Genomic DNA, 15,807 nt, shown 5'->3' on the forward strand with positions numbered 1-15,807 from the left:
GAGTACCTCTAGGCAGTTAATTGTGGAAGCTATAGCTGAGTGCCTTCTGGCTGAGGCTTATAGTAGAGTGGTGTGCCCTGTGGGCATTTATAAGCAGTCCTAAAAGAACTTTGTAAAATTGCCCAAAGAAGCCTTAAAGAAGGAAAATAGAACCTGAGATTGAGCTGAGATAAAGCTGAGGTGAGTGGTCTTTGAAAGAACTTTGTAAAATTGCCCAGGAAGTCCTGGTGTGGTGCTGTTGGTTAATGTGCTGGACTGCAAAGTCCACTTTGAATCGGAAGGCCTGAGGTTCAAGTTCACCAGCTGCTCCTTGGAAACCCTATACAGTGTGGCTATGGGTCAGAACCTGACTCGATGGCACTTTAACAACAACAACAACAACACTGCCCAGGCAGAGAGAGAGGCCTGACTGTGGGTAAGGCTGAAGAGAGTTTGTCCCGGACTAGAAAAACTGTGCTCTGAACACTCCTAACTCTGAATCGTAACATGTTAACTTCCGTAATAAACCCCATGTCTGAGTTCTGTGTGGCCATGGCAATGAACTATGGAACCCAATGGAGTAGAGAGTACTGTGGAAGGGATGGTTGGTGCCATCATTTTTGCAGAAGTAATAAAAACTATTCCCCAGTGGTGGTGTAAGGAGTAGATGAGATGGTATATGTATAGCACTTAGCATAGTAACTGCTCAAAGATTGTTGTTGTTGTGTGCCATCGAGTCAGTTGTGACTCATAACAACCCAGTATAGGGTTTCCAAATCCACTGGTGGATTTGAACTTCCAGCCTTGCAGTTCAAACCGACATTGCGGTCCAGTGCTTATCCTACAGCACCACGCCAGGACTCCGCTCAACATATACTGCATGTTTAATAACTGTGAGCTTTTACACGATCAGTGCCTAAGTCAGTGAATGAATAGTTCAAGTAGGAAGTTATGGGTCTCAGTGCTGATCAGGGACCCTAGTGACACAATGGTTGAGAACTCAGCTGCTAACCCAAAGGTTAGTGATTGAAACCCATTAGTGACTCCATAGTAGAAATCACCTGGCAGTCTGCTCCTGGAAAGGATTACAAGCTAGAAAACACTATGGAGTAGTTCTACTCTTCCCTATTGGTCTCTGTGAGTCGGAATCGACTCCATGACACACAACATCTTGATCAACAATATGGATGGTGGAGTTGAAGTCGCAAGGGGCAGGCTAGATCTAATATTTGAGAGTAAGTGATAACTGTGGGCAATAGAACCAGGATTCAAAATTGTTTTGACAGGCTGGAGTAAGCAAGATGACATTGTCCTGCTTCAAGACACCGCACAAAGCAGAGGATGGGGGCAGGGTAGACCTGACTTGACCCCAGTACCGGTGAAAAGGATCTGAATGATTTAGTTGACCATAACCTGATGGGGACTAATCGTGGGAGAGAAAGGCTCCGAAGCCCAGCAGTCTTAGGCAGCATTAACAATGTATCGTGTCCAGACTGGGGGAAATAATAGGCCCATTGTGCTAGCTTGGTCAGGCCATATCTGGAATCTTGCTTTGCTGCATTGACTGGCTGGAATTAGGCCAGAATGGGGGACCAGCCCAGCCTCAACTCCCAGGCACTTGAGCTAAGCGCTTCCTGTGCACTTTCTCATTTTATACTCAAAACAACCCTATCAGGTAGATACTATTAATATCTTCCATCTTATACACAGGGAGACAATTGAGTTTCCTAGGATCAATCACACAGCTGGTAAATGGAAACGCCTCAGGGTCTTTTCTTGTCTTTCTGTCTGAGGAAGACTGATTGAACACATATTTATTAAACTCTGAATCGGGCTGCTAACCTCAGGGTCAGGGTTCGAAACTACCAGCTGTTCCGTGGGAGAAAATGAGGCTTTCTCCTCCCATAAAGATTTACAGCCTTGGAAACACTGTACAGAGTCGGAACCGACTCCACGACACATAACAACAACAATAAGGGTTGGTGGTTCAAACCCACCCAACAGGACTGAAAAATAAATGGCCTGGCAACCTATTTCTGTAAAGATTACACCGTACTGAACAGTTCTACTCTGTAACACATGAGGTTGCTATGAGTGGGAATCCATTCGATAGTAAATAGGAACAGCATGAGACAGACCCAAAGCTAGGTATTGGAGATACCACAGTGAGAAGTCGTGATTCGTACCTTCATGGACCTCATGGTCTCGAGGGGGAATCCAGATCACTTGTGGTAGAGTGTGATTCTATGGCAGTGAAGATTTGGGGGTTTGGGCTACAGACTCCACCTTGTCCAATTCAAATCCTGAGAGAGCAAGAGACATTACAGCATCACACAGCTCATGGCAGAGCTACGGGTGCCAGTCCATGCCTTTTAAATGGCTTCACGTGGGTTTGTTCTGTTCCTCAGTGACCAAGAGTTGATGGGATTTGCTAGGATATACAAGGGAACTTGGTATCCCAGGGAACCCAAACTTTATCTGTTCTCCTGAAATCAGAGCCTTAAAGAAGGAAAATAGAACCTGAGATTGAGCTGAGATAAAGCTGAGGTGAGTGGTCTTTGAAATTTTCAGCAGCCCTTTCATTAACTTGGCCTCTTGAAAGTTTAGGAAGACTCAGTGATGTTGGCTTAATCGGGACCCAGAGGTGGAGGGAGAGATTGTTTTCTGCCATCTGTACCTGAGATCTGTTCCAAACTAATGTCCTCCCATCTTCTTTCAAGGGCCAGATTCAACAGTACTCACTTTTTCAAGCCTTTCTTTGATTCTTTCAACCCTGAAGATGATGATCGCTTTGCACCTTCCAGTACTTCTTTTGGGGGAACATATGTACCTCATTCAACCTTCTGTTAATTTATGCAAAGCGGGACAGAGCGGAGCTGTTATGAGTGAAAGCTTTGAAATCAAACAAAACTCGTCCAGGCCTGGCACTGCCACAAAACAGCCACCTCACTTCTTTGAGTCTCCCTTTCCTCAAACTGTAAAATGGGCATAATAATAGTCATATGGTAGTTATGAGGGTTGAATGAAATCATGGAAAGATGTTCTCTATAAAAGGCCACAGTTATTACAAAGTGTTCAAATGCATGTGGTCCCAACTCCTCCCCACAGCTCGTGATCTCCCTGAGGTCAGGGCAGGTGACTAAGTGGCCTCTTCTTTCTTTCTCATGACCCAGGGCTAAAAAGATGCCAATGGCATGAACGGTTGTTCTTGGGGGACAAGAACAGGGCATCACTACGGAAAGTGCTCGCGCTCCATCCCCCAGACTTGGAAAGGGTGACTAGACACTACTCCAGATTTTAAAGGTGGCAGTGGGCTCTGAGAACCCCATTTTTCTAGACCTGGGGTGAAGAGATCGTGGGTTGTAGATCGTCTCAAGGAGAACTCACTGTGGGAGACCATGAGCAGGTTCCTTTCAGCCTTGGGCCTCAGTCAGGTGGGTCCTCCCACCTTTTCTCTAGGTTGCATAGAGCAATTGTAGCCAGATGCCGGTTCCTGTCTATGAGAACGTGGCTCAGTGGCACAGAGCCTCCGGCGGGTGGGGCAGGCGGGAGGATTGACAAATGTGTGGATTGGCTAGAAGCGGGGCAGTGGTGCTCCGGGATTGGCGAGATTCAAGGGGGCAGGGCTGAATTATAAGAGGCGCGGAGGGGGCGTGCAGGGGAGTGTGTGTTTAGCCGGCCAGTTGGCTTTCTTAGTGCGATCTGATCTTAGATGTGGTAGTGGTGGCGTCGGCGGGTGCAATCGGAGCCAGTGGGAAACCAAGGTCTACGGAACAGAGGAGCATCTCGGTGTCTCGGTTCCAGGCGGCTTGGCCCCCGGGTCATGGCCAAAGGAGAGGGTGCCGAGAGCGGCTCCGCCGCGGGGTTGCTGCCCACCGGCATCCTCCAAACCGGTGAACGTCCGGCCCAGGTGAAGATGAGGGCTTGGTACCCTGAACTAAGGGCAAGGGTTGGTGGGCCGGTTGAGATGGGACATGGGGACGTGGGAGATAGGCTGATCCTGGGACAGCTTGAGGTAGCCGGGGACTGGCAGACCCAAGGGCGAGAGAGGGGCCCGAAGGTGCCTTGGATTCGGGGGTGATGGAGAAGATTTGTAGGCGCCAGCGTCCCTTTTCTCACCCCCCACTGCGCCCCTGTGGAGGGACTCCACCGGCAGCTTCACGTGGTGGTCGGCTCTGTTTCACTGGCTTTGATTCTTCAATGCAAAGCGGATCAAGCTTACCACTTTAGGAGTGAGAGAAACCCCGGAAACCTGGAGAGTTCCCCACGATTCCCTTTCCCTTACCCCCTATCCACACAAGGCTACGCGCCCCTCTACTGGGCCGTGAGGGCCTCACAAGTTCATTCATAAGAACTAGCCTCCGGTCTTAAAGGAACCGCAGACCTCAGACGTTTGTGTGTGAGTTTGTGTGTGCATGCGCGCTCTTGGTGCCTCTCCATAAACCGCCCCCTTGCCAGCCCTCTGAACCGAAATAAATGTGGCGGCCCCACAGAGGGATCTCAGGCAGTAGATGTCTGGCTGGAAGGTGGTCTCCTTTTCCTTTTAATTTTATTAGCTGATCCTTAGAAGGAGCCGTGGTGAGCAATTATACCACTGCTATGTATGAGTAATCTTTACTTTCCCTGGGCAACCGGAGCCTCCCAGTCCCCACCCAGAGTGACCCAGTCCTGCCCCTGGAGGCCTTTCCACCTTTCTCTCTACAAGCTCCTCTAAGGAGCTCTGGCAGCCTAGTGGTTACGAATCCGGCTGCTAATCTTATGGTCAGCAGTTCGAAACTACCAGCTGTTCCGCTGGAGAAAGATGAGGCTTTCTGCTCCCTGTAAAGATGTACAGCCTCGGAAACCCTAATGTAGGGTCACTATGAGTCAGACCGACTCGACAGCACATAGCAACAACAACAATAAGACCCTCTGGGGAGGCTGGAGGACAGTTTAGCGCTGGCTGCCTACAGGGGCCAGGGGCCAGGGGCAGATGGAAGACAACCGTGCCCATCATAGTCAGCTGAGCCAGGTTTCTACTGTTCTCACTTACCCAGGAGGCAGGTGAGTCCTGGCCTCTGAGTCAGAACCAGAGCCTGGGCTGGGCTCAGGCAGCTCTTGGCAGCAAGAGAATTTTCAGGTTGGTGCCAGGTAGGGACAGGTTCTGTGCTGGAGTGTGCTTCCCCTCCGTGACTTAAAAAGGAGAATGTCTGGGGCTTTGGAGAGAGTTCTTTAGGGATGGTGGGCTGATAGCAGTTTCCTCAGAATGGGGAACCCTGAGGGTTCCTAAGATCAGAGAATTCCATTCTCTTTTCTTCTGGACAGAGGGATCTCCTAAGTTGTGATCAGGGCAAGGCAGAGTTAGTGTTCTGGTAGAGCTGGCTGTAGGGATGCCTCTGGCACCTACTAGGATGGAAGTCAGAAACTTGGCTTCTTTTCATCCTTTTCTTTTCTTCCTAGAAGGAACCAAAGAAGAAGCAACAGCTGTCCATTTGTAACAAGCTTTGCTATGCTGTTGGAGGGGCCCCCTACCAGGTGACGGGCTGTGCCCTGGGGTTCTTCCTGCAGATCTACCTGTTGGATGTGGCTCAGGTGAGTGGGCTGAGTCCTCAGGGCTCCTAAGGACTAGAAGCTGGGAAGGACTAGAGATCCCCCTGGACAGTTGCACTTTTTCTCATGTATGAAATGGGGCCAAGAAACCCTACTTGGCTGCCTCTCAGAGTGACAGTAGATGGGGACTACAAAGGCTTTGGAAAGGATCCAAGAGGGGGAATCTCTTCACCCTGGGAACCTTGGCTGGCAGGGTAGGCAACTCCTCCTTACCTGGAAAGAGGACAGAAGCTGGAGGGGTAGGCGGTAGTGTGAGGGAGAATGAGGCCTGTTAGTGACCCTGTTCTAAGAAGAGATAGGCACACCATGTTCTTGGCTGGATAACAGTCCACTGGCTTGGCTCGGTAATGGATGAATATTGTAAATATTGCCAGACCAAGGAATGAAGCAAATTCTACCTTTACCTGAGGAGTGAAGGGCATGCCAATGTGCAGGGGAACCCTTAAGTGCTGGGCTGAGAGATGCCCCAGTACACAGGGCCTTTAGATGAGAGGAGTATGTAGGGCAAAGCTGGGGTCCTCTGTGCTTTTGAAACAGCTTGGCCAGCAGCCTGGCATCCTAGGAATTCTCCCGGTCTGGATGGGAGAATGGGAGAATGAACAGCCGTCATTTCTAGTACTCATACTGCTGGCTGTCTTTTCTATGTAGTATTTGACTTTGCATGCAAGACAACTTAGTTTTATCCTATCACAGGTGGGACACACTGAGCCCCAGAAACATTCAACAGCTTATTTTCAAGCAACTCCCCATGGGTTGGAGCCTGAGTGGGGTACAAGAATGAGGAACCTGCAGTCAAGTGTAAAACCATGTGGTAGTTAGTGTCAGAGTGGAGGAGGCGGGGTATGGGGGAGGGTGACAGCTTCCTAGAAACAGTAATAGCTGGGCCTTGATGGAGGAGAAGTCCAGCCAGGCTGGAATATCTTGGGGTGATGGGTAGTGACAGGCCATTTTTAAAAAGCATCTATAGACTTCTTTTTCCACCTCCAGGATAAAGTCTGACTCTGTAAGAGAGAGCTTATGATTTCCATTATGGTGGTGGTGGTGTGCCGTGGAGTTGGTTCCCATTATACAGGTGGGGAAACTGAAGTCCACTGTTTTCACTCAGCTAATGCCAACTCTAATATAAGGTGGTCAGAGCTCAGGGCTGTGAGAGGGAGGGAAGGAAAAGATTCTGGATTTATTTTATTGGCAGGAGTGTTTTCATGGATAAGGAAGTGAGGATGAATAATGGGCTGGATCTGGGAAAAAATTGAGGAGGCATGTGGTGTATTATGATTAACAAAACAAGTGAGGATGTTGAAGGCCTCGGTGGAGAAGGGCTGGGGAGGGAGCCACTGCTTCTCACCTCCAGTGAGGCTTGAGGTGGAGGTACAGATATCCCCAACTTTTCAAAAGCTCACTTCATGCCACTTTGCTTTTATAAAAGACCTACATTGCTGTTTCCACTAACCTAAAGAAATTTGATGAGGATTTTAAAGGCAAAACAAGAAACTAGAATTCAGCGTTTGTCTTGCAGGGAATTACATGGTAAATACATGCATTGTTGTTGTTGTTATGTGCCATCGAGTCGGTTCCGACCCATAGCGACCCTGTATAGTGTTTCCGAGGGTGTAAATCTTTACGGGAGTAGAAAGCCTCATCTTTCTCCCACGGAGCGGCTGGTAGTTTCGAACCGCTGCCCTTAAGGTTCACAGCCCGATTCGTAACCACTACGCTACCAGAGCTCCTTAAATACATGCATTAGTTCTCTGTAATATAGGTTGTGTGTTTATCAAAGCATTCCTGATTTTACTATATGTTGTTATTTTAGGTCTTATGTGTTATTTGGTATGATTTGACAAGTTTCCTTTTGGTGTTTGGGAACACACAGAAATTTTTTCCCATATAAATTAATGACAATTACTTCTTTGCTTTATGCCATTTTGGTTTATGCAAGGTTTCATAGGACTGCTCTATTTTTAAATAGCGGTAGAAAACTGTTGAAGGGTGAAAGAGCCATCTTTTGCTTCTCTTTTCTAGGTGGATCCTTTCTTTGCCTCTATCATCCTGTTTGTGGGCCGAGCCTGGGATGCTGTCACAGACCCCCTGGTGGGTTTTTTCATTAGCAAATCTTCCTGGACCCGCCTGGGCCGCCTCATGCCCTGGTAAGTGGAAGAGGCTTCTTTGAGGTTCTAGAAGGCAGGGCTTCTAGCACTTGGTACATTTGCCCCTTGTTCCTCATATGCCTTGTCACAGACTGAGAAGGAATGACGCAAAAGCCCAAGCATGTTGAAACCCCAACTGAGGCCTCAGCTGCCCCAGGCACTGGCACTGAGGTGCCCTGCCAGTTCATTTCCAGGTTGACCAAAGTGCTAGACTGGGCAACTTCCCCAAGCCCAGGCCTCATTGCTCCCCAAGCCCCTCTCTCCTCCATGAAGCTGGAATTCTAACTTCTCCCATTTCATCATTTTCCATAGCAGTTGAAAGTTTGCTTTCTGGAGCTGATCTGCCTGGGTTTGAGTCCCAGCTTCACCAAAGCTATACAATCTTGGTCAAGTCTCTAAGCCTCAAGTTTCTTCTTCTGTAAAATGGGCATCTGGTTCCAACTCATAGTGGCACTGTGTAGGGTTTCCAAGGGGTGACTGGTGGGTTTGAATCCCAACCTTGAAGTTAGCAGTCCAGTGCTTATCCTACAGTGCCACACCAGGAGTCCAGGATACCAGACCTATAACCTCTGACTTTGGGTCTTATGAACTACCTTTTCCCTTGGTTTAGAAACTACACTGCTCAAACTGAGGCCATATGGTGCCATATGGGGTTGTGGTGGAGGGGGGTAGTACAGATCAGACAGCAGGAGGGACAAGCTGACAGGCCACAATTCTGGCTCCCTTCAGGACATCCTGCTTCAGGGGGTGGGGAGGCATACCCCTTTCATCTCCAGCCCATCCAGGCTCAAGTGGGCGCCTTCCTGCCCCAGGGGCGTCCATACCTGGTCTCCGGCCTTCAAAGCTCTTCCCTTGCCTCCTGACTCCCCCCACAGCTTCCTTTCCCACGAGGGTCCCCTCCCACCCCAATCCGCCAACTCCTGGCTAAGGCCCAGGTTAGAGCCTTTGATCCAGACTTCAGGGCCCAGCTTAGAGGAGTCTGCCTTACCTGGGCAGGCTGCTCTGGGCTCCCCTCCTGTCAGCCTCCTGGCAGCCCAACAGAGGCGGGGCTCTGCTGCCACATCGCCTCATTCGGCCCAGCCAATGAGAGACAGCGTTTCTGCAGCCCAGCACTGCAGCAGCCCGGGTTACTCCCAGTCATATTTGGTTGCTTCCTTAGCGGTGGCCGCTCAGCTGCCTGTCTACAAGGAAAGGATAGAGTGTTTTTGATAAAGGCTAAGGGAATCCTTGCTCTCTGAGGAGACATGGAGATTTGGGGAAGTGGGAGGGGGCAGGGACTGAGTGCAGAGGAGGCCCTTCCCGGTGGGAGCAGCAGTCTAAGGGACTCCTACTGGGCAGGTGCAGCAGCTAGTTTCTGAGTGTTGCTGAGGGCCCTTCAGGCTATTTTCTGACTTTACATGGTGTCTATACACGTCCTCACCTGTCTGGTATAGGAGTGCTTGCCTTGGTGGTACCCCCGCCCCTGTGTCTGATGGGAACACACACCACTCACTCATGGGCTGAGAGGCTTCTGTGTCTGTTCCCAACTCCCTATCCATAGTTTAGTTGGACCTGGGCCCCAATTCAGGCGTGGGTACCTCACCCCACCCCCTTCTCCTTTCATTCTAAAAGGAGGCTGGCCCTTTGGGGAGGCACAAGTCACGTGGCTCTCCCTCTTCCTAGGCCTCACTGAGTCTGTTTAAACACCCACCTCCACCACCACCCACTTCAGATCAGGAAGACTTGACAAACACTCTTTGGAGCTTCCCAAGACCTGGCTGAGAGAGACCAGAGTGTCAGCAGGGTCACATGGGGAGGATGGGGTGCAGCAGTACCAAACCTCAGATTGGACCCCCAGCCCTGGGCTCTCTGCTGCAGCTTGGTGACTGGCGGTGCATCTCTACTAGTTAGACCACGCTGCTTCCCCTGCTGAGCTTTCTGATGGGACAATCACAGCAAATACTCATTGCATTCCTTTTAATATCCACTCAGTTAATCCTCAAAACAACCTATGAAGTAAAACTTTACAGTGGCCTGACAGGGCCCCCACAAGTTGGTGTCCCACCTCTCCAGTCTCATCTCCTAACTTCATCCTGTTCCAACCACACCGGGGTCCTGGTGTGGTGTGCTATAGGATAAGCACCGGACTGCTAACTGCAAAGTCAACGGTTCAAATCCACCAGTCGCTCTTTGGAAATCCTATTCAGGGTCGCAATGATTCAGAACCGACTTGACAGCATTTAACAATAACCAGTCACACTGGCCTTCTGGCGTTTCCTCAGACATGCCAGGAATGTTCCCACTTAGGACATTTTTCCAGCTGGCATGTCCTGCCTCAGGTGTCTGCAATAAGACTGCCCCCTCATCAGATCCTGCCACAGATGTCCCCTGCTTGAGGACTACCTTGGCCACCCAGTTGTGAACTGCACCTTCCAATCCCATTTAGTCTATTTATTTTCTCCACCGTCCTTGTCACCTTCTAACATGGGACAGGACTTTTCAATCATGTTTGTTGTCTCTGCCAGTTATATTGTAAGTTCTAATGCTTTTTGTCTGCTTTGTTCACTGTGCCCAACCCACAGTTGGCATTTAATAAATACATTTTGAGTATGAGGGTTAAATGGAAGGTAGAGACTTTCACTGAGATGTTAAACTTGCCCAAGACCAAGTTATTTATAGTTAATTGGTTGAGCCAGAATTAGAGCCCCAGAAATATAGCTCCAAAAGCCATTCTATGCTCATTTCATGAAGTTAGTCCTTCCTGAGGTCTAATCACGTGTGATTATGTGGAACTCACAAATGCAGAAATGGGGAGGCTACTATTTGCCCCACTCCCACCCCTTATAGACACTGTGGCTGCAACACTGGACTCACAAACACGGTAACACAGGATGAGACAATGTGTCATACTGTTGTATACAGGATCACTATGAGTCAGAACTGACTTGATGGCACCTAACAATAACACAGTTATTTCACTAGGCCCAGTCCTCCACCTGGATTTCCATTTTCCTTTGTCTGGAGTAGGCTTCCCCTAGCCCACTCCAATTCCTGTGTCTGTGTGGTACGTGTGTTTATGTGAGAACACACAGGTGGTGCAGTTGTTCCGTCTCCCTAACCAGCCTGTGAGAAGCTTCTGTCTCAGAAACTCTTATTCCTAGGGAGACATGGGTGAAACTCAGGGTCTGAAATCATATCCCATGTTCAGAAATTCTAAGTGCAGGACCCTATGCCTAGCTGCCCTTTTGACCTGACCACCAGCCTCTTCCCAGAGGCCCTGAGGTGGGTGAATTCAGGAGAAGGAATTTCCTTCCTGACAGGCTCTCTGTGGGGTGCTGCCTTTTAGACCTGTATCAGGCTCCTGGGGTTCTGGCACCCAGTCCCACTCAGACTCCCTTCCTCAGGATCATCTTTTCTACACCCCTGGCCATCATTGCCTACTTCCTCATCTGGTTCGTGCCTGACATCTCATGGGGTCAGACTGTATGGTACCTGGTTTTCTACTGCCTCTTTGAGACACTGGTCACGGTGAGTCTGAGTGTCTCCTGGGGTGGGGCGAGGGCCATCCCTGGGGCCTCCAGGGTTGGTGCACAAAGATACACCTGTCTCTCCATCCACCTGACTGGCCAAGGGCCTCTCTTCTATGCCAGTGTTTCCACGTACCCTACTCAGCTCTCACCATGTTCATCAGCACAGAGCAGAGTGAGCGGGATTCTGCCACTGCATACCGTAAGTCTCTCTCCAGCCCATCCCACCTCACTTCAGGGGTCCCGGGCCCCTCCATGCCCAGAGCTCTTGCCACACTTCTCCCTAGGGGACCCTGCTCCACACTCTGCTCTTGAGAGTGGATATGTAACTCCATCTCCAAAAACATCTCTGCCCTTTATTATTCTGGTGAGACCCAAAATGGGGCAGGGACTAGCTAGAGATCAGACAGTCCAGTCCATTTGGCCATCTGTCTTGTCATTGTGTACCCCGCCTACCTGGGACTGCCACCTTCACACCTGAGACTTGAACCTGACTCCTGTCCATATGATGCTCCTTCCAAGGGTCCACAAACTATGAGGCCCCTCCCAAAGATCTCCTTTTCACTGTCCAGGGATGACTGTGGAGGTGTTGGGCACAGTGCTGGGCACAGCAATCCAGGGGCAAATTGTGGGCCAAGCAGATACACCCTGTCTCCAGGACTCCAACGGCTCTGTGGTGGCTTCAGAAGGTGCCAATCGAACACACAGTACCACCTCTCTCAAAAGAACGGTGAGGTTCCCTAGCAGGGCAAGGATCTGGGTTAATGAGAAGCAAAGGGGGTGGCTTGCATTCATCCTCAACATAGTAATTATAACTAGTGTTTATTAAGTCGTTAGGCATTTTATATACATTACTGTTAATATGTATACTTTGCAGATAAGGAAATCAACTTAGAGGGTTGAATCATTTTCCCAGGGTCATGGAGCTAGTAAGTTGCAGAAAATAGAGTTGAGGAGAGTTGAACTGTGGGCTATCAGACACCACAGTCTGGCTTCTCATCTCCACTTTGCCGAGTCGTGAGGAGGAGCTGCAGGACCAGGGGAGTCTCTCATTTCACACAGTAGATAGTGAAGCCCCCAGAAGAAAAATGATTAGCCCAAAGTCATAGGGTTATGCTGCTGGGAGTTGAGAGACCAGACTGACTGTTTTCTTCACTCTCCTTTTAGCAAAATGCATACCTGCTGGCAGCAGGGGTCATTGCCTCCATCTATGTCATCTGTGCTGTCATCCTGACCCTCGGTGTGAGGGAACACAGAGGTGAGAGGGCCCCAGGGAGGGATAAAGGCCCCAGCACAAGGTGACTGTGCCCCCTCCGTTTGGGTTTCTGGTCCTGGGAGGGGCCTGAGCTTCCTCCTTAACTATCCTCTCTGGCCCCCAGAACCCTACGAGGCCCAGCAGGCTGAACCCATATCTTTCTTTCGTGGCCTCCGGCTGGTCATGAACCATGGCCCATACGTCAAGCTCATTGCTGGCTTCCTCTTCACCTCCCTGGCCTTCATGGTGAGTAGGGGGCCTGACCTGCTCAGCCTGAGAGGGAGTGGGGTAGACAGAGGACTCAGGACTGGGGCGGGGTAAGCAGAGAACACTGGAGCTCAGCCCCACCATCACCTCCTTCCTTGCTTTTCCTAACCCCTCACCATTCCACAGCTGGTGGAAGGAAACTTCGCTTTGTTTTGCACCTACACTTTGGGCTTCCGCAATGAATTCCAGAATCTTCTCCTAGCCATCATGGTGCGTATGGGACCCGAGGGTATGGACAGACATGTTTTGGGCTAACCGAAGTTCATGAAGACATAAGGGAGGCTGCCCAGGGTATTTGGTTGAACCTGGCTTACATTTTGTATGGGTAGGACTGGAAAGGAAAGCTTGAGGTTGGATGTAGAAAGCAAGCAAAAGCAACAGTGTGAATACTAAGAATCTTGTGAACTTTTACTGTGCTCAGAGGTATGAAAAGTAAGAGATGAGACTGGAAATTGATATCAGCTGTCATAGGGTACCTATCACTTTTCTATTACCAAGCTGATGGGAACCTTCTGGCTACTGCCAGGCCAGTCTGGGAGCACTTTTGGGGTCCTAGGAAGGGTAAGCAGGAAGTGGTTTCATGGCTCTAACCCAGCCCCTTGGTCTACTCACAGCTCTCGGCCACATTGACTATTCCCTTCTGGCAGTGGTTCCTAACCCGGTTTGGCAAGAAGACAGCTGTGTACATTGGGATCTCAGTGAGTGAGGCTGGAGGAGTGGGTAGGGGCTGGCCTGACCTGGAAGTTGCTGGAGGGAGCGTCCTAAATGACCCAGCTTCCCACACTCTCTCCCTCAGTCCGCAGTGCCATTTCTAATCTTGATGGCCCTCATGGAGAGTAACCTGATTGTCACCTATATAGTAGCTGTGGCAGCCGGCATCAGCGTGGCAGCTGCCTTCTTGCTGCCCTGGTAAGTGTGTGTACATTCAATTGAGTATGGGTTCGTTGTGGAAAGTTCTGTGTTAACTTCTCCACCCTCAGGCCATTCTGTGGGTCCAGATTGGAGATGGGACACGTCTGCCCTATACAGTTGTCCATGTTGTGAACTGCATAAGAATACTTAACGAAGGTAGTAAATGGGAGCTAAAATCTGGCTTGTGCTACATTTGCCAAGCTGAACACCATGAGTACCTACTTCAGCTTGGAGGAAGGGGCCTAATTTTCTAATTCACGTAAAGGTGCCATCTCCTCTCTCAGCTGTGAGTGGGGAGCTGCAAGTTACCAGAGCGCCACCCCTGCTCACTGACACAGAGGCACTGTATGAACTAGCAGGGGGTCTGGAATTGCAAAGGTAGGTGTCTTCATGGCTACCCCCACCTGCATAGGTCCATGTTGCCTGACGTCATTGATGACTTCCACCTGAAACAGCCCCAATCCCATGGAACAGAGCCCATCTTCTTTTCCTTCTATGTTTTCTTCACCAAGTTTGCCTCTGGAGTCTCTCTGGGCATCTCCACTCTCAGTCTCGAGTAAGTGGGAAGGGGGCTTGGAGTTGGGCTGTACAGGGACAGGCCCCAAGTGTCCCACCCTCACTGCTCCCCTGTCCATTGGGCCCACAGCTTTGCTGGGTACCAGACCCGTGGCTGCTCCCAGCCAGCACGCGTCAAGTTTACACTGAAGATGTTGGTGACCATGGCTCCCATAGTCCTCATCCTGCTGGGCCTGCTGCTCTTCAAACTGTACCCCATTGACGAGGAGAAGCGGAGGCAGAACAAGAAAGCCCTACAGGCTTTGAGGTGAGAGTGGGAGGGAGAAAGGGAAGAGAGTAGGAGTGTCACTCAGTCCAAGCCCTCAAGTTAGACAGCCTGGCCTGTGGCCAAGTCCAGAGTTAGCTCCTACACATCTTCTTGGCAGTCCCTCTTCTGCCCCTTCCTGTTGCCAATTCATACTAGCAGTTAAGATTTCTTAAACAGTTCATTATGTACCAGGTGCTGTGCTGAGTAATTTCACAGTTCTTTATTTAACAGATTGTTATTGGATGCCTACTGTGTGTCAGTTGTTCTAGTGACCAGATCAGAAAGCACCTCTGCTCTCATGTAGCTTACCTGTTAGGAGCTGTGTATTCATTATCTCCTGCAGTCTTCCATCAACTATAGGTGTCAGAGATTCATATGAGTCACACCCATTCTGTAGATACAGAAAACTGAGGCTGAACCAGGAAGAGTAATTGGTCGACCTAATAAAGAATAGAGCTGGAATTTGAAATCCCATGTTCTGACTCTGGAGTCCCAAGTTGATATTAACAGTTTAGTACTCTGCTGACTACTAACAGAAAGGTTGGTGGCTCAAATCCACCTAGAGGCACCTCAGAACAAAAGACCTGGTGATCTTGCTTCTGAAAGGCCACTGCTTTGAACACCCAATTCTACTCTGCATACATGGGGGTGACCATGAGTCAGATTTAATTCAACAGTAACTGGGTTTTTTTCCTGGCATGCAGGATCTCAGGTGTGGCTTGAGCCCTGCCTCTCAGGAGACCTGAGGGCAGAATGAAGTGAGTTATGCCAACCCCACAGCCTGGTCAGGCCAGGGCATAGTTTTGGAGGGGTGGCGGTTCTGATACCCAGTGAGTAGCAAGGACAGTGAATAGTGTAACCACAGTTTCTGGGTTGGAAGTGAGAGTGAGCCAACTCTGTGTCTTGTGGTTTAGACTGATCTGACAGCTGGCAAAAACTGCTCACCAAGATCCCTCAAGGAATGCAGCAAGTGTGGGGGCAGAAGAGGCTAAGGCCACTTCCTCCAACTGTTATATCTGGCTCTGCAGGGACGAGGCCAGCAGCTCGGGCTGCTCCGACACAGACTCCACAGAGCTGGCCAGCATCCTCTAGGGCCTTCTGTGGGGCCTGAAGTCACCAGACACAGAGCCTGGGTCACCAGGCCACACGGGGCTCAGGGGCTGCTCGCCCGCTCGCTGAACAGCTGGTCACCAGGTGCCAGGAAGGGAGCCGAAGACTCAGGAGTGAACATCCCAGAACACCTTCAGTGCCCACTGTGGGGCGGGTGGTCTAACCTCCTGCTTCCCCTCTGCCAACCCGTGGGCTGCTACTGTGAATATGCCAAGGACTGCT

At 50.1% G+C, this 15,807-nt stretch overlaps 1 protein-coding gene across 3 annotated transcripts; it reads left to right on the top strand.

Moving 5' to 3' along the window:
• The first annotated feature begins 3,802 nt into the window (after positions 1–3,802).
• Positions 3,803–15,567, top strand: MFSD2A (major facilitator superfamily domain containing 2A). Of its 3 annotated transcripts, none has more exons than XM_006867581.1 (14): positions 3,803–3,901; positions 5,419–5,550; positions 7,588–7,712; positions 11,096–11,219; positions 11,342–11,420; positions 11,791–11,948; positions 12,386–12,476; positions 12,598–12,719; positions 12,867–12,950; positions 13,355–13,438; positions 13,537–13,649; positions 14,065–14,208; positions 14,299–14,475; positions 15,504–15,567. In XM_006867581.1, the coding sequence occupies exons 1-14, from the start codon at positions 3,803–3,805 to the stop codon at positions 15,565–15,567; spliced, it is 1,596 nt and encodes a 531-aa protein (XP_006867643.1). The 3 variants fall into 3 exon arrangements, with proteins under 3 accessions (XP_006867643.1, XP_006867644.1, XP_006867645.1); XM_006867582.1 differs by having other exon boundaries at positions 5,422–5,550; XM_006867583.1 differs by having other exon boundaries at positions 5,527–5,550.
• The last annotated feature ends 240 nt before the right edge of the window (positions 15,568–15,807 follow it).

The sequence above is a fragment of the Chrysochloris asiatica genome, unplaced genomic scaffold, assembly GCF_000296735.1.
Source record: "Chrysochloris asiatica unplaced genomic scaffold, ChrAsi1.0 scaffold00106, whole genome shotgun sequence".
NCBI classification, from domain to species: domain Eukaryota; kingdom Metazoa; phylum Chordata; class Mammalia; order Afrosoricida; family Chrysochloridae; genus Chrysochloris; species Chrysochloris asiatica.

Excerpts from the sequence above, each read along its gene's own strand:
- MFSD2A (XM_006867581.1), top strand. The coding sequence starts at position 3,803 with ATGGCCAAAGGAGAGGGTGCCGAGAGCGGCTCCGCCGCGGGGTTGCTG. Across the intron at positions 3,902-5,418 it reads CGGCCCAGGTGAAGATGAGG|AAGGAACCAAAGAAGAAGCA; the intron begins GCTTGGTACCCT and ends TTTTCTTCCTAG. Across the intron at positions 7,713-11,095 it reads CTGGGCCGCCTCATGCCCTG|GATCATCTTTTCTACACCCC; the intron begins GTAAGTGGAAGA and ends TCCCTTCCTCAG.